Genomic DNA, 25,501 nt, shown 5'->3' on the forward strand with positions numbered 1-25,501 from the left:
AAAGACAGTCCTGGATATACGGGAGCGGGAGGAATCTGTAGAGGCGAATGCTTTAAGAGGAGTGAATAGGACTTAAAGGGCTTGTCCAGGATTGGAAATATATAGCTGGCTTCTTCCAAAATCAGCGCCACACCTGTCCACAGGTTGTGTGCAGTATTAGACTAAAACCTCAAGTAGCAAAACGCATTGCATCTTCTCTGTAGCATTTTTTCATTAAGTTTTTGCGGTGTTTTTCTGTTCCATATTAAATCTACGGGGAAAATTCTTAATATTCCATAGCTAAAATTAACATGCTGCATTTTTGTATGAGCAGCTTTTCCGCAGCTCTTTTTCCCCTGCAATGTGTGGATGAGAGTAACCAAAATCTCATTCACTTTACGCTATGTTTCCATAACATGACCCTTAGCCTTAGGGCTAGTTCACACGGGGATTCAATGTGTGCACATTCCGTCGCGGCTTTCCGCTCCGGATTATGCCCAAATGAATGGGCCTAGTCCTGAGGGTGCTGTTGTGAGGCGGACACCGGGGCTGAATCAGCCGTGGAATCCGCCTGAAGAAAGGGCAGCTCGAGGGGGCAGATTTTGAGGAGGATTCCGCGCCAAAATCTGCCCCCTCTGGCCCAGTGTGAACTAGCCCTTACAGAGCTGCAATACCAGACACATACTGTGAACAGGGGTGAAGTGTTTTTGAAAGAAAAAATTTGTGTTTATTTAACAATAGACAACCCCTTTAAAGTGTTATTCTATGTTGACCAACATTTCACAGTTTAAAACTCCACCAATACTTAGCTCTATTTGTTTGCCTTGTTTTCACATTATCACAAGCCCCCCCCCCAAATCTATAGGAATGCCCTTTATTCACCAGGGTTTGCCTTAAAATTGCTCCCTTTGTGGTCCAATTCATAGGATTGTCATAAAATTGTGGCTGTTGGCATGTATGTTTTCCATGTATTCACAATGTGAAATGTGACCCATCATGTCTGTGTAATGGTCATACGACATAAAGCAGTGATCTCTAGTCATGCCCTGTTTACATGACGTGTCCCAGACCAAATATCTCATGTAAAGTAACTGACCACCTAATATAGTGAACTAGTATTTTAATCTGCCAAAAATGTTCCCACTAAAACACAGGCAACCACCGTCAGATCAGGTACATATGTTTTCTGGGTCAAAACCCAAAAGTATACACATGAGCAAAGCCTGATGGGGGCACAAACTATCCAATAAATAAGTAAAGTATAGAGTTAAAACTGTGAAATGTTGTAAAACTGTGGTCAAGAAAGAATTAAAAAAAAAAAAAAAAGAAGAGGCGAGCAACAGTCCCGTGAGTGAGGAAGGGGCTCCTGCTGCTGTACCTATACATTAAGGTGTCAGCGGATATCATAGATCACAGTGGACTCTGTGTGTGGGCAGAAAAAGAAGACCTTTCACCACCTTCAACAAGTTCAGTTCTCTGTGTCATTTAATAGCTGATGATTCCAGCACAGTAAAATTTTTTCTCTAGCCCCCTCCATTCCTCAGCAATCAATGCTGTTACTTTTGGTGTCTGATATGCTATTTAGACCCTGTACTGTCAGGAGGGCGGTGTCAGGTAGGAGCAGGCAAGGGGTGTGATTCTGAGCTGTGTCACACCGCCTGACAGTACACAGCATATTAGGCTTTATATTAAAAGCATTGATTGCTCAAGTGGGGGGCTAGAGAAAAAATTCCAATTGTGCCGGAATCAGTGGCGTGATGGTATATGCTAAGAACTACAGTTGGCACAGATGGTGAAAGGTCCTCTTTAAATGCATATAGTAAAAGTAAAAAGTCATACCACTTTTGCACTATATGTTCCCACTGTGACAACACATGACATGTAGCATCACTACTAGGAGTCAGCACCATTATTATAGCCTCAAGTTCTATGGTGTGATGCCATTCTGCTGCACAACTTAAACAATGAGGCTAAAAAAAAGTTGCTGCCTTACATGTATATAAAGAGTTGGTTTGATCCAAAATGAAGGGAACCCAGTGTACCCAGATTGTGATCAGATTTGTGTCACGTAGGAAAGGGAAGAAATAAATTAAAGAGAAGTTTATAAAAGTGTATAAAGTAATTATTCAGGTGAAAATATGGACCGCAAAACCTGGACCCTTAAAATGTTAAGACTTTTTTGGGTCAATTTTTTATTGAAGGGAATGATAAAACCAAAAGTGTATACCTGCCTTCTGACTCCGTCCCACATCAGAGATTGCATAGGATATACTTGTGCAAGACAACAGCCTAACCCACAATTGGTATATTGACACTTAGCATTAGTCAGTCTCTTCTTCTGTGCAGCCACACTTAGATGTCATCAAATTTGTGTTTTAGGTAGTCCTTCATGACCCTGGCAATGGGGAGCTCATCCAGTAGCTTGAGGTTCTGCAGTCCAATACAGTAGCGAATTTTAATCCGGCATAAATCCTGCAAATATCGGGGTTGCCCTGTAAAGGGGAACAAATCCATATGTTAGGCGGACATCTGTTAAGTTCCTCATTTTTATAAACAAAAACATATGGCAAAGTAAGAGTACATGCATTCTTTATGACAGGCATTATTTTCCCTAGGAACAGAACGTAATAACCAAGTGATGGTAAAAAAAACAAAAAAAACAAAAAACAAAACAATACTTCCTTGCAAAAGAGCCCTGTGCTCACTTACCTCCTACACAAGTCTACAATACAAAAAACTGCATGCGGTCCTCACAGTCAACAAGTATGTCATACACACAAGGGGGCTTAGCACGCTCTACAAAAGGGCACTTTCTTGGTTCCAGATGTTCCCAGTACAGTTGTCACACTTAAAGTGAGGCCACACACTGTGATTTGCACAAAACTGTGTCTATATACAAGCCGAGACTCGCCTTACACAATTCTGATCTTTAAACGTGATTCACCAAGACTAACATATTCTACACCAGTCTTTATGTCCCCTGCGTTGGTGGAGGGCACGCTTAATTCATGACGAGATTGCTCCTCATTATGTGTAAGGCGTGTCCTCCCAGCATCCTAGAAATTCTAGGCCAGCCCTTCTGACTGAATAGTGTCAAGAGCGCTCAAAAGCATGCCCCCCCCCTACCTGACACCACCCACTTGATAATATAGTACCCAATTATCATATTGGGCACCAAAACTCACTGCATCAATTGCTCAGGAATGGTGGGGACTAGAGGAAAAAAATTCAACTGTGCCAGAATCAGTGGAGAGGCACCTATTAAGAGAGTGAAAGGTCTTCTAACCTGCAAATAATAAATGTTATCACCACATATAGACCATCTGGCAGCAGCACATGTGTCTCAATGAAACAAAACACTTTCTGTAACTTTACTACAGTCCCGTCAGCACCCAAAACAGGAAAAACAAAGTAAAAAAATTGCCTGAAAAAGGTTCATAGTAATATTCAAGGTTCTCTGGCTCCAATGAACAACAATAAGAGCCATCGTCATCATGTACAGAGACTCGGAGACTCTTCTCAGAAGTAGATGGTCTGTTGATAGTACTGACACATTGCAGGGAGACACGATACGTCTTGCCAGGCCCAGCTATAGTCTGTGCTCTTGACACAGAACAAAGAATGTTTTTTTGTTTTTTTTTTACAGGTTTCAGAAATCTTCCTCTACCAAAATAAAAACATTCAATGTGACACATATGTCACAATAAGAGACATCGAAAATAGACTATCACCATTCAGTCAATGCTTACACCTAGGCTGTGCTCAAGTAATATAGTTCTTCCGTATTAATAAGTGGTTCAGATTTGCATCAATATAGACAAGAGACCCGGACTGGGATGTAGCTTGTTGGCGGTTTCCACTAAAAAGTGAATAACCGCAAACAAGTAAAGCCATACAGAATGTTACAAAGATGTAGGATTCTCCTCGCAGCTTTACAAGGCTTTAGGACAGAACCGATAGGTTTCTATAGAATTTAGGAGACAATATGGCCGCTCTAGGAGCCAGTTATGACTTAAATTGACATTACAGAAACCATAAAGTTAGGACGTAGCAGCAAATATCTAGAACAAAATGTAAAATCCAGCATGCCCGAAAACCAGTTGAATAAGATAAAATGTAACTTTTACTTCATTTCGGTTAAAAAAGATCTTTGTGAGTTTATTATTCAAATCGTAGAATTTTTGTTGAAGCACAATTTTTTTATGTTTGATTCAAAATATTATTTACAGATTTGTGGGGCCCCTATGGGGTCCCCTTTTTCTCCCTCCCTTGCAAATCTCTATTTATCTTGGTGGGAGGAATCACATATATTTTCAGTGTCTAACCCTTATTCTTCATTTTTGCATTGGTATGGGCGCTACATTGATGACGTCTTGATCATCTGGAGGGGTGATGTAGCGCCCATACCAATGTTTATTGATTATATTAACACCAATAATTTAAATTTATCTTTTACATTTAGTTCGGAAAAGGAACGGGTTAATTTTTTGGACTTATGTTTGATTGGCAGCGCCACCACAGCATCTATACAAACTTCTTTGTACCGCAAACCCACTGCGGGTAACACAATCTTACTGGCCTCCAGTTGTCACCCCAAACACGTTATAAAATCGGTACCGGTGGGAGAGCTACACCGTACAAAGCGTGCCTGTTCAGTGGAGGCAGATTATAATATACAAGCAAAACAAACCTTGAATAGGTTGAGGGACCGTAAATACCCTAAATGGATTTTGAATCGAGCAGAAAATATTATTTCTAAGAGGAATAGGTCCGAATTATTGACAAATAAAAACTTGATTCCATCAAAGAATCCAAAAATTTATTTTTCAACAAAATATAGTGTTCAATACAATCAAATAATACAAATCATAAAAAACAACCTACCCATTCTAGAATCAGATACAGAAACTAAAAAGATTTTAAGTAATGGTATCAGGTTCGTTCCAAGTAAGGGTAGATCTCTGGCTGATGTTCTTTCTCCCAGTTTGTTCAACTCAAAGGAAAACACTACAACCACATGGTTGGAAAGCGTGGGCTTTTTTAAATGTGGTTTTAGTAGATGTGCGGTTTGTAGGTTTGTCAAAAAAACTACTGATTTTTGTGATGCAGAAAAAACCCATTTTTTTAAAATCTCAGAACATTTGAACTGCAACAGTAATTTTGTGATCTATGTGATAGAATGTAAATTATGCAATCTCCTATATGTAGGTTGTACCATCCGGCAAATCAAAATTAGAATATCGGAACATCTGGCAGATTGTTCAAAAACTGTTGCTGATCAAATGTCGAATGTTTCTAGACATTTTTCAACGCATCACGGTGGCGACACTTCATCTTTCATTTTTTATGCCATAGAGCATGTACCCGAACCTATACGGGGAGGGGATCACAGAAAGCTCCTCCTGAAGCGTGAAGCTTTCTGGATTTGGAAGCTAAATACCAGAATACCTAGCGGTTTAAATATTAGACAAGACCTGTCGTTAATCTACTGATAGTATTTTATAATTAAATGACACACTATGTAGGATGTCTACCATCTACATGAATGTGTCTAATACAATTTTTCCCTCTAGTTCATTTTTGGGTTTTTCTCATATACATATAATTTTGGAAACATATCATGCCAGCTAATGTTAGTATTCCTTCCTCCGATCATGTGACTGTTTAGATCTAGATCATGTGGTCATATCACGTGACCGCCATTGCTATGGGTACGTGACGGAGACGGAGGAAAACATGTCTGAGGAATTGAGGTAGGCTTTCCCTCTCCCCCCTTTCTTTCTGATGTCTAAAACTAATATTTATTCTTGTATTGCTTTGTGGATAGCATTGAGATACACATTTTAGTGTTCGTAGGGAGAACCTTTACTATGATGAATTGATGAAGGGTGTATTTTTGTAACAACATAATATCATCATGTCATCTTACTTTATATGACTTAAGTATGATCAATCATAACATTGATCATAATTTTTTGATCATCATTCTATAAGCTTGTTCACATACATGCGTTTTTGTGTATCTTTAAGGGTGTTTTCTACTTAGTCTGCCTACACATTTGTTTCTAATGAGACAATTAGAGGTGTGGTTTGTCAAGCTATAAATGTGTTCCGAAGTTTGTATTCTATATGCCATGACTAAGAGACCATGAACTAGGTCTCGAAACGCGTAGGCCATCTGTTTTTGTCTTCTCTGGATCCATGTTGTAAGATAAAAATTTTTTTGTCTTTTTTAACCGAAATGAAGTAAAAGTTACATTTTATCTTATTCAACTGGTTTTCGGGCATGCTGGATTTTACATTTTGTTCTACCATTGCAATCTACCCTTTAGCCAAAAGGTTTCCGTGCAACCCTTACCATTATAATACACCATTCCCAGTTTATTCCGTAAGGTTGAGCGTGGTTTTTTTCTGGACTCTCTTAGCAAATATCTAGGACCATGCTACCTGTGACTCCTGGGATTTGTCCTGTCCTCTTTGGGATTATTATACACTACATACAGTAGGTACAGTAGGATTTCTCACGTCCTGCAGTCAGATTCCCGCGCTCCCTTGGAGCCAGTATAATTCATCACCTATAGACTCGACATGAGAACATGAACAGGAAAGATGTGACTGCGCACAGAGTCATTCTGTAATCTCTGACAACAGGTTTTAACCCTAGGATGTCTATTTTTATAAGCAGACGTTGTGCAATCTCCGATCAGACCTTATGCCTCACACAGTAATTTGAGAGTATTTTCCAGGAACGAGTCGCCTCTCCAGGCTTAAGCCTTTATTATTACATCCAGTAACATCCAAAAGCCGAAGTCCCAAGTAGTGTGAGGTTCCTCAGAAGCCGTGTCAGGAGCACTTAGTCATTCTTGGTTGAAGATGAATGAAAGCAAATACGAGAAAACCAGTAAGAAGAGGAAAGGTCACTGGTAACTCCCGGTGCAGATGAATCCCTGTCGGGGTACATGCTGACTCACTACTAGCAAATATACATTGGGAGAGCAGAAGTACAGAGGAAATCACACAAGAAAGGAAATAAGAGAAGTCCTTTATTTCCTGCATTAAAATAGATGACAAAATCGCATGGTGTACTCGAGGGTCAATGAATCTGTAGAATGGAAGGTAGAACCATGCTTAAAGTCATCCTGTTTCGTGGTGGAGAGCATAAAACGCTCACCGCCGCTCACGGCCGGACTCGGCATGACAGGTTTCCATCTTTCGCATGTAGAAGACGGAAACCTCAGAACGGAGACCAGACGCTGGTGTTAACTCAGCGTAACTGCATACAGATGAAACCATGTTCAGATTCAGTGATTAATACCAGGGCTGTGGAGTCGGAGTTGGAGTTAGTTTTGATTGGAGTCGGAGTCAGAGTCGGTAGAAATGTACCGACTCAGACTCCAGCTTTAAAATAAAGTATTAATATTTCATAATTGAATTTTCATATGAATTTTATAAATGTTACTCAAATATATATGTTCTATCAAACGATGAACAACAGTGATAAGCAGTTCTGCTGGAGATAGAGACATTTCTTACTTCTTGTGTGTCACTGTTCTACACTGTTCTGTATCCTGACAGAGATGTTGCCCGAGTGGTTACTACTTTGCCACCAACCCAAGTTAGCGTAGAGAGGTTGTTCTCTGCTCTCAAAATAATTAGATCAGATTTAAGGGCATCCATGAAGGAGGATCTGACAGAGGCAATACTTTTTCTGAGGACAAATTTATAGATGTCTTCTTATTAACTGCATAACAGTGTTTATTGCATATGTACTTACAAGAGTTTATAAAAGTTTATAAAAGTTATTTGCTATATTCTAATTGTATTCTAATAAATATAGTTTTTGCTCTAAGTGGTCTGATTACTTATAAGATGGTGAGAAACTGAATAAGCACGATGTTAATAGTTTACAACAGTAAATTTATTGTTACAAATTGGCCATTTATGAAGGAGTCGGAACCTGATAAAATCCAGGAGTCGGAGTCGCAACTGTGGCTTACCAACTCCACAGCCCTGATTAATACCCCACACCCATTGACCACCGCAGCTGGACGGGGTTTCAGGCACAACATGTGTCCATACATTAATATCCTATTTAATACTGTGCTATAGGAGCCTGCCTCCTGTTTAAAGAGAACCTGTCATGTCCTGGGGCATATGCAGCTTTATATACCACTAGAAAGCCAACAGTGCCCCAGGGCTGGAGATATCGGTGCCATTATAACAGCAATGATCTCTGCCCACTGTCAGAAAGGTGTTCCTAATAGTCTAGCTGGGCTGTGAGGGACACCCCTCCTGACAGTACTTGTCCATGGCCCTGTACTGTCAGAGAGTGCGTTCCTCACAGCTCAGCGATGACACTAACCTGTGAGGAAAGCACCCCCCTTCTCCTCCGACTGTACTTGTCCGTAGACTGGTACTGGAGGGGGCGTTCTTCACAGCTTTGCGTCATCGCTGAGTGGTAAGGAACCTGTCTGACAGTACTGGGCTATGGATGAGAACTGTCAGGGGGGCATTCCTCATAACCCAGCTAGACTGTCAGGAACGTCCTTCTGACATTGAAGAGAGATCAGTAACGGCACCAATATCTCTTGCCCCTAGGGAACATAATGGAAAAGCAGACAGTGCGCTCGATTCTAGCGGTATATAAAACCACATGTGCCCCAGGACATGAAAGTTTCTCTTTAATTCGGACAATATTCATTACTTCACCAGTTTGTGTTTCAATAAAATGGCTATAACGGGTTTTTTTTTTAATGATTTTTGGCTTAGTTGTCTGTCTAAAAGCTAACATATAGCAAATGTTTGGTTAGGCCGAGACCCTACGTTGTGGAAATGCAGCTTTTTTCTTTTGCAGATTTTGCTGCAGTTTTTTGAGCCAAAGCCAGGAGTGGATTGTGCTGAAGGTAGATGTATAAGACCTTCCTATATATTTCCCATTCCTTTTGTAGCCGTTCTTGGCTTTGGCTCAAAAAACTGCAGCAAAATCTGCAACAAAAAAAAAATTCTGCATTTCAGCAACGTGGGGTCTCAGCCTTACAGGAATCTTCCAGTACATATTGTTAACAAATAAGATAGGGGCTGCATGGTGGCTCAGTGGTTATCACTGTAGCCTTGCAGTGCTGGAGTCCTAGGTTGAAATCCGACCAAAGACAACATCTGCAAAGGATTTGTATGATCTCCCTGTGTCAGCATGTGTTTCTTCCAGGTACTCCGGTTTCCTCCCATACTCCAAAGACATATTGCTAGGGAATGTAGATTGTGAACCCTATATGGGACAGTGGCTGACAACGTCCCTAAAGCGCTGTGGAATAGGTCACCAAACACCAGGGACCCAAACGGAGACTCTCTGAAGGTTCTCCAGCTGAACAGAAAGGTGAGCATATACACTTTTATTATTTTAGGTCTGGAACACGCCTATAAAGACATAACCTATGAATAAGTATGTATAATCATAATCTAATGGTCTTTAATGAGTCATCGGTCTGCTAGGTGTCCCTGCCAAAGAAACATCAACCTACCATATGAACAAGCTAGAAGGAAACAGAATCACATCCATGTGCCTGGGACTAACACGACGCAAACTAAGTTTTGGGCAGATTGGCATAACTTTCCATGACAACTCAACCATGAACATTACAAGAATTTATGACTTGTTTTCAGCAACAACAAGTATGAGGTCAGCCTGCGCAGTTTCTCAGCCTCACAAATATGCAGACTGATCAGCAGAATAGGATCGTGTATAACATAGCAGGTGCCACTGGAACACTTCCCATGGATGACCATTCCTTCGCTGGCACCAAACAGTTTTGGAAAGCTGTGTGGCTGGGATTTCCTGCAGAGACACAGAGCCTCCGTGAAAATCAACACGCAAAACACCTTCCACTTAGAGGGGCCCTCATGCCCATGAATGGGGCTATCCCATGTACTAGCAGACAGAATACTGCAGGACATCTGGCAGTGTTTGGGAAGCATGCGAGTCCTCTCAATCCCGATCACATGGCCGCCGTGTCTGCGCACAGATGTGAAATCTCTCTTCACGATGCTCTATTGTGATGGAGGATGTAATGTAATCTGTGAAAGATTAACTTCAGGACCCACATTCACGTCTCTGTAGAAATAATGACATCTGGGCTGGGAGAGAATTGCGTATACAGGAGCTATGCTTCTTTACCAGCATGCCTGCTCTCTCTAGGACCGCTTTTTGGCATAGACAATGTAGAAATAAAGCTTCACCTCTAATGACCTTATACTGAAGGAAACTGCATATCAGGCAATTCCTAACTTTATGTCTGTTAACAAAATCAATCCCTTCTCAAGGCAAGGTGGTCAGACTCCAAGCAGATACCTTTAAGTGTCCTTAGTTGGAAGCCCCCATACATTTCCAGGTATTCCTCCTGTCTCTGCAGGCATCCACAATCAGCACCCCCTTCACAGACTAACCTACGCCCCAGTAGTCTGACTGTCATAGTAGTCCCACTGTACTGGGAATGGTTAACACTTACTGTCCCTGCCGCACTGGCCAATCCGGGAGCATGATGGAGCGCCTCATAATACCAAAACACCATGAGCATAGGGTGGCCTGTGAAGCTGGTGGCCAAATGAGACCGTCACAGAAGGAATAAAAAGGAAGGCATAAACTTTTATTGACAGAGGGTCGCACTAATTCTCCAATGACATAAGGAGCCCTAACATGTCCTGAAAGCTTTGTATGTCACCCGCCAAAGAGCTGTGCTTAGAGCTTGGCCATAAATGCTAAGAGCAGTATGCATTTATTTATTTACCACAAAAAAACAGAATATGACATGTTTCCAAGCGTGAAGTTTCCTATACACTGATGGTGTTAGAGGGAGTCTGTAACCAGAACCCCTGTAGATGTATATGTCGGGGCTGTGAGTGGCGGTCGCAGTGGTAAGCACATGGATATACAATTGTTTGTTGTACTAGTTTTGTATATGGTGTCACTTTTATAGGTACTTTATCTCACACAGAAATGAGTCCATTTTGAGGTGTTTATAGGTGGTAACTTGATGCAATATATCCACCTCTTATAGTCCTACTACACCTATTTACTAGTAATGACATGTTGGTAGTTTGGGGGACCCTATATTTATATCATACCTCCCTATTAAGGAGTATGTCTGAGGGTTCCAGCTATTTTGGATTGATATTATATGACCTTACTAAGGACTATATTCTAAGTATTTGACATACACTCCAACCATGCATTAACCCCTTGGACACCTAATCTACAATTCACATTATAACCTCTGGTACTGAAGGTATCTACATATATATTTGATGCATACAATTGTATACTTCCTAACATCTAAACACTGTTGTTGTATTTGATTATTTATACATGTGTGTGACTACTTTATATTGTGCGGCAGTGCGACCTCCACTCATATCGATGCAATCTTAATTGTTTCTATAGTATCTCATTTTTTCTTTCTTTTGATGATTATAATAAAATGTATCTATTTATTGGAAATACTGATTTTTGTGGTTATATTTATTATTTGATACAGATACCAAATAGGTCCAATATGCTCTCTTTGTAGGTATCTTGTATGATATACAGTATACCCTAGTGTTGAGAGTTGGTAGGTTTAATAAAATGTATAGATTAGGTTTCCCCTTGTGAATTGATGTCTGTGTTGCTGGAATATCGCTGTTTTTGACAATATGAAAAAGCATTGCCGCTTACAATAGGGTCACACCTGCATTCAGGTTTCCATTTGGGGTGTACCCAATGCTTAAAAAAGTGGTTACTCTTGGAAACCTGTGGACACCATAAACTATAATGGGGTCCGGCAGGATTCTGTCTGGTTTGGAGCAATGCCAACACCCTCATTGCTCCAAATTGCTGCATATTGATAGAAGCTGCAATATGGCAGCAATGGCAACACAGTTTGATCCAGGTCATCCTAATATACCTATTTGTGGAGATGGGTTGATATGTTTGGGTCTCCCTTTAAAGAAAACCTTTTCATCAGCAAGTCCAGTTATTTACATTCTTTAATAAGCACTGTGCCACTCCTTTGTTTCCGATACAGTCAGAATTTCTTCCCCAGCCTTCACCATTCCTGAGGAATCAATGCTGTTAGTTTTGGTGCCTGATATTCTATTTAGGTTCTGTAGGTCGGTGTCAGGCAGGGGCAGGCAAAGGGGTGCGATTCTGGAACTGAATGTTTCTGGTTGGAGGTCTGAATCATGTCCCCTGCCTGACACTCCCCTCTTCTGACATTACATAGATTAAATAGAGCCAAAACTAACTGCACTGATTGTTGAGGGTTGGTAGTGGCTAAAATTCCAGCTGTGACGGAACCAGCGGGGCAGTGTAAGTTAACAGATACTATAAACTTGGATTGGTGGAGGTGGTGTAAAGTCCTCTTTAAAAGGGTTACCCATGTGGTGAAGTTGTCCCCTATCCAATCGTATTGTTAGGACTTTGACCACTGAAACCTCCACCAATCAGGAGAAAGGGATTTTTGGCCCCTGTTCTGAATGGAGCAGTGGTCGTATTTCATTTTAATGGAAGTGCCAAAGATTGCAAATGTACAAGACTCGGCTATCTCCAGTGTCCCCACTGAAGGCATGCTGCACAACCACTGTTCATAATGATGACCTATCCAAAGGATAGGGCTGTCAGTCATTTATGAAGGAGCTGAAGCAGGAGCTGGAACAGGCTGTGGAAGCACAAGAGTGGCCAGAATCAGGGTCGGTTACTTGGCCTACCGTCTCCACAGCCCTGGGTCTGCTTGGTTGTACCTCCACCATTCTGTAAGTTATCCCTTACTCTTTAATAGAGGCACCAAGCTTGGGCCCCCCTCCTCCACTATGTGGACATAACAGAGTGTGTGAAAACAGGTTTTGTATGGCAGGGCTACACTTTACTTATATATACCAAATATATAAAATCAGATGCAGTGGCTTGAAGATGCGGCCAGTTAGCATGGACACCATACTGAATGGCTGCGTAGTAGCGCCTCTCTACAGTCAAGTATGTTACATAATGTAGTGTTATCTACCTGTGCCAGGACAAAAACTGCTCCTAAGGACACCAGATGATGGCGGCTCCTCTTGTTATTATTGTTCATCAGAGGCCATATACTGCAATCTACCATAGATGTGAGATGGGCACCAGTAGACCATCGGGAACTCTTGCAGATCTGTTGCTGACATCAGAACTAGTAAAACTGTACCGGGACATCTGAAAAAGGAACATGCAAAAAAATGCCATGTGCCTTCATTTTGTCTTATATGGGGACTTCAAACCCAGTTACCAGTGTCCATAGTGTGATGGCCTCACCTTAAAATATAAGGATCAGCACTGTAACACGAGGGAGCTTATTTTGGACCCTTTTAATGGAAGACCTCAAGTCTTACAAGTCTATGACCGTCGAACAATCCAGAATATTAAATAAACCACTTAATGCCGGATTACCGGAACTTTAAGTAATGTCTTACAAAGTTAGGTTGTAGGGGAGGACAGGGTTAAACCATCAGTATTCACCCTATAGAAAGCTGCTGAGTGCGTAGAAATACATTAATAATGATCTTATCTAATTCTACAGTAAATTACCTCAGGCTCATTATCCTATGCTATTCCCAGCACTCTCTGATCTTATCCAAGATCTTCATCATCTTGAGGCTTCTTTATACTAAAAGTCACTTCTTTTTTTGTTTTCTTGCCCCTCTGTTCTTCAAAGAAATTTCATTCCAAGGGTCAGCACTCAATCCTCATTGGAGCGGTCAGGGTCTTTGGGAAAGATTTATATTCCCCCATTAAAGCAAACTTATGAAGATTTAATGCTAAAAAGGCCCGCTCCTTTGAACACTCCTGGCATGCTGCAAGCTAAGTGACGTGCTTTATTTAATGGCTTGCACAACCATACAACCTCACAAGTATAAGCACTTAATCCACCTCCTCTTAGCAGTTAGACATGCACGTCTGGTCTCCTAGTAATACCCAGATCTGGGGTTAGAGCCCTGCAATCTGTGCGGCTAAATCAAATACAGTAATAGCAGCTCTGGTAGCTATGGAGAGTACATGCTGCTAAAACAGCTCTGACCTGGCATGGACTCCGCAAGACCTCCTGTGGTATCTGGTACATGAGTCGCAGGATCCCTTAAAGAGGCCCTTTCACCACCTCGACCTACTTGAGCTCTCATTTCACCAATTCTGGTAAAGTTGGATTTTTTTCTCTAGCCCTCACCATTCAGTGCAATGTCAAGTGGGTGGTGGTCAAGTGGGTGCAGGGGTGAACCTGGGCTTTCTGCCGCCTGAAGCGGCGTCAGAAAGCCACCCCCCCCCCCCCCGGAGGAGGGGCAGAGCTGAGGGGGGGGCAGGGGTCGCAAGAAAGGGACAGGGCCGAGCGGAAGGGGGCATGGCCGAGCGGAGCGAGCGGCGTTCGCAGGCAGGGAGAGGACCTGCTCTCTGCCTGAGTGTGAGGGGCGGCCGCTGGAGCAGCGCTGCGTCCAGCAGGGCCGCCCCAATACACCGCTCGTTTCCCCTGTCGGGCTGCAGACACGGTGACGCTAAGACAGTCCAGGACAGCTTGTCCTGGACTGGCTTAGGTCAGCAAAAATGCCGCCCTCCCGAGGCCCTGGCATAGTGCCGCCTGAAGCGCTCGCTTCAGGTCGCCTCATGGGAGGTGCGGCGCTGAGTGGGTGATGTTACGCAGTAACAGGCAATGGAGTGTAATTTTGAGCTCTCACAATTTTCGCCTCTGACTAGCGCTCACTTCCCTTGCCTGACACCAACTACTTGACAGCATCCATTTGTCATATCAGGCACCAAAACTAACTACACTGATAGCTTTGGAATGGTGTGGGCTACAGAAAAAATGTCAACTGAGCTGGAATCAGTGGAGGTAGGGCTATTAAAGAACCCAAATCCTTAGTTTTGAGGTGTGGCTTCTATGGATCAGACTTCTATCATAGCACATCCCACAAAGCCTAGATCAGAGAGAAATCTGTGAAATGTAGTGGCCATCTCTGTCATGTTCCTCACATCAACCCTGAACAGTCTTTGCAGTATGGCTGGATTATCCTACTGAAAGAGGCCACTGCCATTATGGAGTAACACTATCATGAAGGGGTGTATTTGGTCTACCACAGTGGTTTGGTAGGTGGTACATGTCTAATAACCTCAACATGAATAGTAGGGGTCAAGTTTTGATGGCAAAACTTTTAACCCAAAGCATCACATTACCTCTGCTTGCTCAACTTCACCCCCTAGTGTACCCTGGTGCAATTTATTCCCCAGGTAAGCAAGAAACACACCTGACCTTTCACATGATGTAAAAGGAACCATGATTCATCAGGCCAGGCCTCCTTCTTCTACTATTCCGTGGTCCAGTTTGTTTTTTTTCAACTGTGATTTTTATTAAATTTTTTCAAAAAAAGAACAACCAACCATATACTAGAATCAACCACTAGAACAACAAAAACAGTCGAAACAAGCAATAATGCAATTAAACCACTGCTACGGTAGGGCAAAAGGTCAAAAAGAAGTGACAGAAACAAGGGAGAGAGAAAGGACTAGAGACAAGGAGGAAAGGGAGGGGGGATGGGAGGGATCAGAGACCACGTATAGAACAGTACGCGTTCCAAGGTGTCCAGATGGTCCAAAATTTCTCCACTGTATTATTCAGAGTGGCAGTAAGGAACTCCAGGCACTTAACATCTTTGATACGAGCAAGTAGAAAGGGGGCCGAGGGGGGTTGGGTACTTTTCCAGTGATGAGCTATAAGGGACTTAGCCGCAGTACAAATACATAAAAACAGCAAGGAAGGGAGTTTACCTAGGGGCCTGGGAGGTAAGATAAGGAGATAAACCAGAGGGTCCAGGGGGACAGCGCGAGGGAAGATTGCGTCCATTATGGACTTCACCTCCAGCCAAAAAGGACGGATCAGAGGGCAGTTGCAAAAAATATGAAAAAGAGTACCTGGGCCCAAAAGGCATCTCCAGCAATTAGAGGGAATATTGGGGTTTAATGTGTGAAGGAAGGCTGGGGTGTGGTACCAATGTAGAAGAATTTTATACTGGGTCTCACAATAAGTTATGTAGGTGGACGACTTAATAGCACGAGACCAGATGATCTGCCACTGAGCCTGAGAAATCTGCCTACCCAAATCAGACAATGAACGAGTCATATATTTGTGAATCAGAGGGGTCTGTCCATCCGGAGAGGATAATAATCGATAGATGTCTGAAATCAGACCCTTAGTAGAGGTGTTAGCACGGCACAACCTCTCAAAGGCAGTAGGGACGGAAACCCTCAGAGTCCCAAACGTAGTACACAAAAAGTGTGCAATCTGCTGATAGTGGAACCACTCCGATCTAGGCATGTGCAGGGTATTAATAAAGTAGTCAAAGGGCCTGAGCTCCACAAGGAACAAACCACGACTACCCCAAGGGTGCACCATACGAGGGCCCTGCCCCTCCGGGAGGAGTGGATTGAAAAGAATGGAAATCAAGGAGGAGTGAGGGGACGCAAGCGGAAAACCTACTACATGTAGTCCAAATAGATCTGGTAAACTGGATGGGACCCAGAAGGGGGATGGCTGGAGCAGGGGGTGAGTGGGACCACAGGAAGGCGTTGGGGTGGGTCGGCGCTAGCCACAATTTTTCAATTTCAACCCATCTGGTGAAAGCCCTTGATGCAGCCCAAAAAAGGATGCAACGCAGGTGGGTGGCCCAGTGATAATAAAGTAGATGTGGAACCACAAGTCTCCCCTCAGCCTTACCCGCCAGCATAACAGATCGATGAATATGGTGGCGTTTCTTGTTCCAAATGAACTGGAAATAGCCTTCTGAAGGGACTGAAGTTCAGGCAGGGAAAAGCAACAGGAAGAGTTTCAAAGAAGTATGGTCATCTTAACGGCCGTGATATGGCCTATGAGGGAGATGTGGAGAGGACCCCACTTATCCATAAGCGAGCACAATTCATGAAATAGGCGTGGAAAGTTAGCAGAGTACAAAGTGGAATAGGAGGAGGAGAGCTGAATACCCAGATACTTACGTGAGCGGTCACGCCACTGAAAATTGAAGTTTTGGTGCAAAAGGTGGAGGGCCGGGCCATGGATATTCAGGGGGAGAGCCTCTGTCTTTGAGGAATTAATCTTATAACCCGACAGGGAACCCATACTCCCGTAACAAGAGGTTGGGAAGGGTAGTGTGGGGATTCCGTGGTTCAGTTTTGAGGACCACATGCCGATTGTAGGCACTTCTAGAAGTGGACCAAGGTTAGTATGGGTACTCTATGCACACTGCCACTACACAGCTACACTTACAGCATGGTGTGATGTCCGATGTGTTCTGACATTTTTCTGACATAGCGAGCCGTAACTTTTCCAGCTATCTGCACTACTCTGTGGGACAGGACCAGATGGGCTAGTCTTCACTCCACACAAGCATCAACGGGCCTTCAGCAGCAATCATCATGTCTCTGGTTCACCAGTTGTCCTTCATTTGAGCAGTTTTGGAGGGTACTGACCCCTGCACACTGCGAATACCTTCACAAGAACTGACATTTTGGACATGCTCTGACCCAGTTAGGTATTCATCACAATATGGCCCATACCAAAGTTGCCAAGATACTTTACAGTTTTTCTTGCTTCGAACACACACACTTGAAGAACTGACTGCTCACTTGTCTAATATCTGCTGACAGGTGCTCCTGTTAGGCCCTGTTCACACGGTGGAATCTGCCTCTCATTGTTTTCAATAGGAGGTAGACATCAGATGAGCGCTGAAAAAATAAGTGTAAAATAAGTGGCTGGAGACTCCCTGCCGACTAGACCCATTCATCTGGGCCTAGCGGCGGAAAGCAGAGATATACGGTGACTGAGCCAGAGGGAGAAAACGAAGACGGATCCAAGGCGGATGTCCCCCTCTAATTCCTTTTCATTTTTCAACATCTGAACAGGCCCTTACAAGATAATCAATGTTATTCACTTCCCCTATGCATGTATAGTGTTACAGTTGATAAGGAACTACAAGTTCCAGCACAGCCTGAAAGGTGCTTGGGATTACACAGCACTAGAGCCGCGCCATATAACTGCCTGAGCGGCTCATATACTTACAGTAATAAACGCCTAGAAATGGGAACTACAATGACATCTGGTGGACAGAAAAGATTTCTAAATGGAAAAACACTTTATAGTTATTTTCCTGCTCTCTGCTCCAAGCAGACAAATGAGTGACATGCATCAGCACGAAAAGAGCTTTCTGGGATCGTGGAAAAAGGGGAATATCCTGAGTGTCCGACTTTGTGTCCATCCAAAAAAAAGCGGATGCCTGGCGGAGAGGCTGCACATGGACACCTGCAGACTGCTTTAAAAACCCATTGAAGTGAATTGGCTTTTAAAAGGACTGTTTGCAACCCGTTCCCAATCGGTTTTACTAATAAGGCGGATTTATGACAGATGGACGCCAGCGGCAAGTGTGAATGCCACCTTACTGGAGTAGTACTTTACGTGATTTTCTAACACACTTTTCCTTGCCATTTTCAAATTCTCCGCTGCCAGTCAGTGAACTCACACATCCTACTCAGACACTGAAACCATGCCCGGGTAATGTGCTGCTTACATAGGAGGACAGTTCATTACCACCTTCTTATGACCTGTACACCTACAGTATATAAATAGGATGGAGTAGAAGCACCTGAAGAGTTAAAGAAATAAATTCAGTGACTGCAGAGATCCTGAAGACTAAAGAGATACGCAAACTAAGAAAGATGCTGAACTTTCTAAGAAATGAAAAAAAATCTAGCTAAAAAGGGAGGAATTGCTATGAAGTAACAAAAAGACTCATCTAAAAAAATCCCAGCATCACCGCCATACTTCATTTTTCTTTAGTAGTGACATTTTATACACCAATATGATAGTTGCAGCCAGTCACTGCCCTCAGTGGTAGCCCCGGCATGTATGGCACAAGAGCGCTGAAGACAGTGATGGGCTGAATGGTCATTTCCTATATGCAGAGTGGGCACAGGAAACAGAGACCAGCGGGGCCTGAGCTGGGACTGGGACTGGCAGGATCAGGGAGAATCACTTGTTCTCATTTTTATGCTGTTCTGACAAAAAAAAGGGACAAAAAATACAATTGGACACTCCCCTTAATACAATACACTAAATAGAAAGGCCAAAAAACTCCACAGACATGTCAAGTATAAGACATTCAGCGTGTCTGAACACAGTTCAATGTCAAATTGATAGGAACAGCTACTATTGGCTCAGGTTGCATTACAAAACCCAGGAAAAGAAAAACTCAAACTTATGAGCTGTTCCAGTCATTCATGGTTGCTTTGGTTTACTACCCTGCAGTGACAATGTAGCACATGCACATATGACTGCTGAAGTCTCATTGGTCTTATACCATAGCGGACATCAGATACTGGCTGCAGCGATCACATGCAGATGTCCAGCACATTAACCGGCTAGAGAAGTAGACTAAGACCATGTGAACTACACACAAGCTTATTTATTTTATCACATTCCCTGCTTTCGGTCAATTTAAAAGGGAGTGATTAAATATTTACCTGCCCCATGTTCTATTTAGAATGAATTTCAGATTTCTGGGCTGGTTCCAACTCTATAACATGTGAGCAGAACCAACAGTGGGGTCAATTCACCCCCAACTCTCCCATGTTCATAGGTTTCTTTACTATTATAATGATCTAGTCTCCAAATACCCAAAGAACAGGTAGCTAGCAGTGAACGTAGGAGGCAAAATGTCCTGGGTGCTCGTTCTGATCATGTGACCCAGAGTTGGGGACCAGCCCGAAAACCTGAGGTACAGTCCAAACAGAATCCAGGAAAGTGTGCATTTAAACTCTTCCTGGATAACCCCTTTAATAAAGTGCACAAAGTATAACTATGTAAAATTCCTCATATACAAAAAAGTATAATTCAGTATTATGTAAAGCCACACTTATATATTTCCCAGGGAATTAAGACCATTATGACTTAGTTACTTACTTCGTACTTCCTGTAGGAAATCCAGACAAGGCCGGTTAGTTTCAGAGATGCTTAGTGAAACATCTAGTGGGGTCTGACCCTCATAGTTCCTAGTGTTCGTGTCTGCACCATAATTGTACAACATCCGGGCACACAGGACATCATCCCGGAGTGCTGAAATGTGAAGAGGGGTCTGTCCATCCTCCAGTCGCCCTAAGTTCGTATCAGCACCTCTTTGGAGAAACATGCGACAGTAAGAATGGTTACTTTTAAGCACGGCATAGCGTAGTAAGAACCCGTTTTGAATATCAATATTGGCATTATGGTCCAGAAGGATCTTCACACAACTGGATCTTTCCCGAATGATGGCAAGTTGCAAGGGAGTTGTACCCTTGTCACTTAAAGGGTCAACTTCAGCTTTGAACTCCAAAAGCAGTGTAACAAAGGAGTCTCTGCCATAGTGGGCGGCCACATGCAGAGGCGTCCAGCCGTCATTGCTCTTGGCGTTAATGATGTCACTGCGATGCTCTGACTCCAACAAAAGGCGTGCAATCCGAGCCCGTCCATGCATGGCAGCATAGTGTAATGCTGTGAAGCCACCAATCAGATCCTTCACCGTAGGGTCCGCTGTAACAGAAAACAAGGGGGTTAGAAGACGTACTTGTCACACTTGACCCATATGTGAAGCTTAACCTTAATTATACCGCAAAACCGCAGACAAACACAAACTGTAAGATTATATAGAAAGAGGTCACTGGTACCGGTTTTCCACAGACTCAACTGTAAAGTGGTATTCTAGAACGATGATATTTATTACAAGTCCTTACGATAGGTGATCAATACTGGATCAAAGGGGGTCAAACACCAAAAACCTATACAGAGGTGGGCAGGGGTCGCAAGAAAGGGACAGGGCCGAGCGGAAGGGGGCGTGGCCGAGCGGAGCGAGCTGGCAGGGAGAGGACCTGCTCTCTGCCTGAGTGTGAGGGGTGGCCGCTGGAGCAGCGCTGCGTCCAGCAGGGCCGCCCCAATACACCGCTCACTTCCCCTGTCAGGCTACAGACACGGTGACGCTAAGTCAGTCCAGGACAACTTGTCCTGGTCTGGCTTAGGTCAGCAAAAATGCCGCCCTCCCGAGGCCCTGGCATAGCGCCGCCTGAAGCGGTCGCTTCAGGTCGCCTCATGGGAGGTGCGGCGCTGATTACACTCCCATACAAATGAGGTATCTCCATCTATTCATTTATGTGTATAGGAATCTTAGAAGATCTGTTACTTATTACCATGATAGGTAAAAAATATGCAAATCTATTCTCAAGGATGTAATTAGGAGAACAGTGCACTCTGTATGCCGCCCTCTAGAAGACAGCATCCTTAACATCATGCATGACTCAGTTAAAAAGTCTACTATCATGATGCCGATTTAATTGCCAAATTAGTATTTCTATTCCAAAAGGAACAGATTCCCAGGGGAATATTTGGAATAGAAATACTAATTTGGCAATTAAATCCGCATCATGATAACAGGCTTGTTACATGAGTCATGCATGATGTAAGGATGCTGCCCTCTAGAGGGCGGCCTACAGAGTGCACTCTGTTCTCCTAATTCCATCCAGGAGAATAGATTTGCATATTTTTTGCCCAGAATCCCTAGCGGAGCAGGAATGACTTGTAAGTCTCCGTACTGCCTATGTAGGCACACACTCTCCCTGATGTGTACGATTATCCCCTGACCCTTATTACCATGAGTCACCGAACATTTTCGACTTCGGTTGAAGTCCCCACTTTAAAACCTACCTAGAAGCATGTGTTGGGGCAGGTACAGGAATCTATAATTTTCACCTAGTACTATATACTCCCTCAGTAACTTATCTATGAAGAGCCTAAGACCAGTGTGCCTTCTCTATTGTACGAGTCAGCAGCAAGACCACCATCTAGAGACCCTCTACAAAAAAGTTCTAATGTTTTCTTTTATGTCTTTTAGTATTCATATGTATATTTATGACATGGTCCAAGAGTAATTTTTGTAGCAGGGGTGCAAGTGAGAGACAAAGTATCCTTCCAGCATCCTGCAAGTAGCTGTATGAAACGTCGTATTACACAAATTCACATAAGAGGACTTTCCACCCCACTGTGTCCTCTGTTGCCTCCACCTCCTGAGCTTCATGTTCTTGTTATAAGAGAAAGCATGTGTCAGAACATTTGCCGATCAGTGGATTTCCTGTGGTCTGGCACGAGTGGTGTAGGGAATTTAGGTAACATGCTCCTCTGTGGCTTGTCGCCTTTCCAAGCAATACAACATACATTATTTAAGGGTCTTTTGGTACACTATGTTCAGTGTGCAGGGATTGTGCCCCTGCAGCTTATTTAAATGAAAGTGAAGGGACAGGAAGAGCGTAATGGAAATCTCTTTCCCTCCGACTATAGCTGGATTAATGGGCTGTTTGAAGTGGAATACATTCATCAATTACCTGTTTACAAAGGCAATGTCACAAAATCACAGCCGCGGTGACACCAGAACGAACGTGGGCACATATAAAGAAGAGCAGACACAGGAGGCAAGGGCATGACACCACCTGGCAGGATGCAATATAAACACCAGGGTGTCATCCTAAAAATGTAAGAAAATCCCACTCAGGAGTGCGGTAACCCATAGGTAACAAGTTAGAAATTTATACGCTACCTGAAAAAAGCGGATACCCACAGGGTGTGTTTACACATTCAGGTTCTCAGATGCAATGTGTTTTTTTTTTTTTGTTTTTTTTTGAAGGGCTGAAGTTCAAAAGAAAAAAAAAGCAGCACTTTTCCTCCATGGTTTCACGTCCTTCATGATCCACTCCAGGTTTTAGTTTCAAAAAACTGCATTTGAAAACCTGAACGTGTAAACACACCCTTATGGTTAATGGTTTTGGCCATAGAGAGCCACACAAAGCAAGGTGCAGACAAACAAATGTCTTACCCAAGAGGACACAGATTTTTATGTGGCACTGTTAGAGGACTGAATCTTTCCAGAAGGCCCTCTGCCTATAATAGGAAGCAGAATCTAAATTCTTGGGATTGATGGGTGTCCTAGCCATCATATTCCCAGTGATCACATCTTTATAGTAGTTTACATGTATATGAGTTATCGGCGCCTCCACAGGAAATATAAGGGCTAGTTCACACGGGGACAAGGAGGCGGATTTTAACAGCGGATTTCGCCTCAAAATCCGCCTCCATACAATGGTGGTCTATCTAGAGGGCTAGCTTTTTTTTCCGCTAGGGGAAAAAAGAAGCGACATGACCTTTCTTCAGGCGTTTTCCGCCTGAAGAAAGCAATAGAAGAGAATGGGAGGCCAAAAACGCGTGATTTTTCCGCACGTTTTTTTTCCCCCTGCAGCCCATTCACTTTACTGGAGAGGAAAACCGCCTGGCGTTTTTTTGAAGAAGTTTTTGCAAAAAAAAAAAAAAAAAAAAACACTCCAAAAAAAGCTCCAAAAAGTGCAGCAAGGTCCAAAAAACGCTTCCTAATTAGGAAGAGTTTTTTTTTTTTCAGGACCAAAATAAGCCACACGTAATTTACATGTGAACTAGCCCTCAAGCATTACATGATGCCCACTGGATTAACTGGCCTGTCCTTGTAATGACATGGACCTGGCAAGTCCTTTTTAGTAAGAGATGTTCTTGACAGATGGGAAGACCCCCACTAGTGACTTGGCATGCCTGTTCCTTTTGGAATAGATATACTAGTTTGGCAATAATCCTGCATCATGGTATAAGTCTGTCTGAAAAAGCCATGCCTGATGTTTAAGGGGCAATCCTAGAGGCAAAAAAAAGAGGTTTTCTGAATTACATTATGGAAAACAGATTTGCATATTCCCCATTGGCATGCCTTTACAGTTTTGACAACAGGTTTTGTAAACCCTTTTTGAGGTGCCATTCATGTGCCAATTTTTAGGTCCATTACTTTTTTTTTTCTTGCACCAGTGGCTGAAACTAAGCGTGGGTACAAAACACAGAATAGGTGTAAGTTTCTCCATTGCATCTTATTTCTGGGCAGGTTTTTCTCCTGGCTTTGACTCATAATCACTTACTACAATACTGACATGTGAATAAGGAGGAATGAGAATACCTAGTTCTTGTCAAACTCTGGGACTGTTGCTGCATATGAGTAGTTTTAGCATACAGGTTCTTACCATATATACTCGAGTATTACCAGAGTTTTTCAGCACATTTTGTGCGCTGAAAAAGCCCCCCTCGGCTTATACTCGAGTGAAGCAAAAGTATATGATCAGCCACAATAGTAAGGTATAAAATCTCCAATAAAATAGTGAAAAAAAAAAAAAGCTTTAAAAAAAAAAAAATATATATATATATATATATATATATAAAAAAGTTCTAAATCACTCCTTTCCCTAGAATACATATAAAAGTAGAAAATGACTGTGAAACACATACATATTAGGTATCCCTGTGTCTGAGAGTGCCCACTCTACTGAGTATAGGGTATCTGCAGTGCTCCTGTTCCGTCGGGAAGGGTTTAATAGGAGCACTGCAGATAGCCTATTTCAGACAGGCTGAATTGAAAGTAGGGGGAAAAAAACCCAGTCCTCAGGGAAGGGGCAGACAGACAACCAAAACACCCCTCCCCTTCCCCAGCACCCAAAAACTCTGACCATTTTAATTTTTGAAATTTTCCAGTAGCTGCTGCATTTCCCCCCTCCCCTTATACTCGAGTTAATAAATTTTCCCAGGTTTTTGTGGTAAAATTAGGGGTCTCGACTTATATTCAGGTCGGCTTATACTCGAGTATATACAGTAGCTCAAAAGCAGTAGTGTTTTCTCACAAAAGGCTGTAAGTTAAAACCAGGGCGGTGGAGTTATTTGGCCAAATCCCCAATTGTTGATTCCCCAATTTTTTATTTTTTTTTACCAGCCTCCAACTCTGGAGAGCCATTGTCAGACAGAAGAAATAAAGAACTTGTAAGTCATTAAAAAGCCAGCGACTGACTTCCTATGAAAGTAAATATATAATGAATGAAGCCTTTATTTAATTATATAATATAATATAAATTAATATATTAATTGTATAATATAACTAAAAATAATTAATTGCTTTATTTTGGTGCTAGAGTACATATTTCTTTTCCCCGAGTCTAAGTTCACACTAGCGTTGGTGTCTCATATGGATCAGAACAATGGAGAGTCTATCTGCTAAAAAAAAAAAGCAGTTTGTTAAGGTCTCTGGCGCTTTTGTACTGAAACTGTCGGAGAGAAAAGTCCTCCAAGTAGGACTTTTCTCTCTGTCGATTTTAGGCAGAGTCCTCCAACCTAACCCAACTCCAGCCAAAACCGACCCCAACTCTGACTCCACAGTCCTTTTTAAAATTAGTCTATAGATGGCAATAGAAGTTCAATAAAGGTCACTAAACAGCATCTGACTCCCACACACACAAAAAAAAAAAAATGTAAAAAAAAAATTTGAGATTTTATTTTTAGGTAATACTCCATACCCTAAATTCAGCGCACATCAACAACATAACATAATCGGTCAATCCCACTGAATTGGCAGACTTTTAATT

General features: G+C 42.6%; 1 protein-coding gene across 2 annotated transcripts in view; it reads right to left on the reverse strand.

Moving 5' to 3' along the window:
• Window positions 1-628: 628 nt before the first annotated feature.
• Window positions 629-25,501, reverse strand: part of ASB7 (ankyrin repeat and SOCS box containing 7) — a 41,110-nt gene continuing 16,237 nt past the window's right edge. For both annotated transcript variants that reach the window (XM_075273214.1, XM_075273213.1), the window contains 2 exons: window positions 19,968-20,573; window positions 629-2,471 (listed from right to left, as the gene is read on the reverse strand). In XM_075273214.1, the coding sequence (XP_075129315.1) occupies window positions 2,332-2,471; window positions 19,968-20,573 (746 nt within the window). In that variant the 3' untranslated portion in view covers window positions 629-2,331. The remainder of the gene's footprint in view (window positions 2,472-19,967; window positions 20,574-25,501) is intronic.

The sequence above is a fragment of the Leptodactylus fuscus genome, chromosome 5, assembly GCF_031893055.1.
Source record: "Leptodactylus fuscus isolate aLepFus1 chromosome 5, aLepFus1.hap2, whole genome shotgun sequence".
NCBI classification, from domain to species: domain Eukaryota; kingdom Metazoa; phylum Chordata; class Amphibia; order Anura; family Leptodactylidae; genus Leptodactylus; species Leptodactylus fuscus.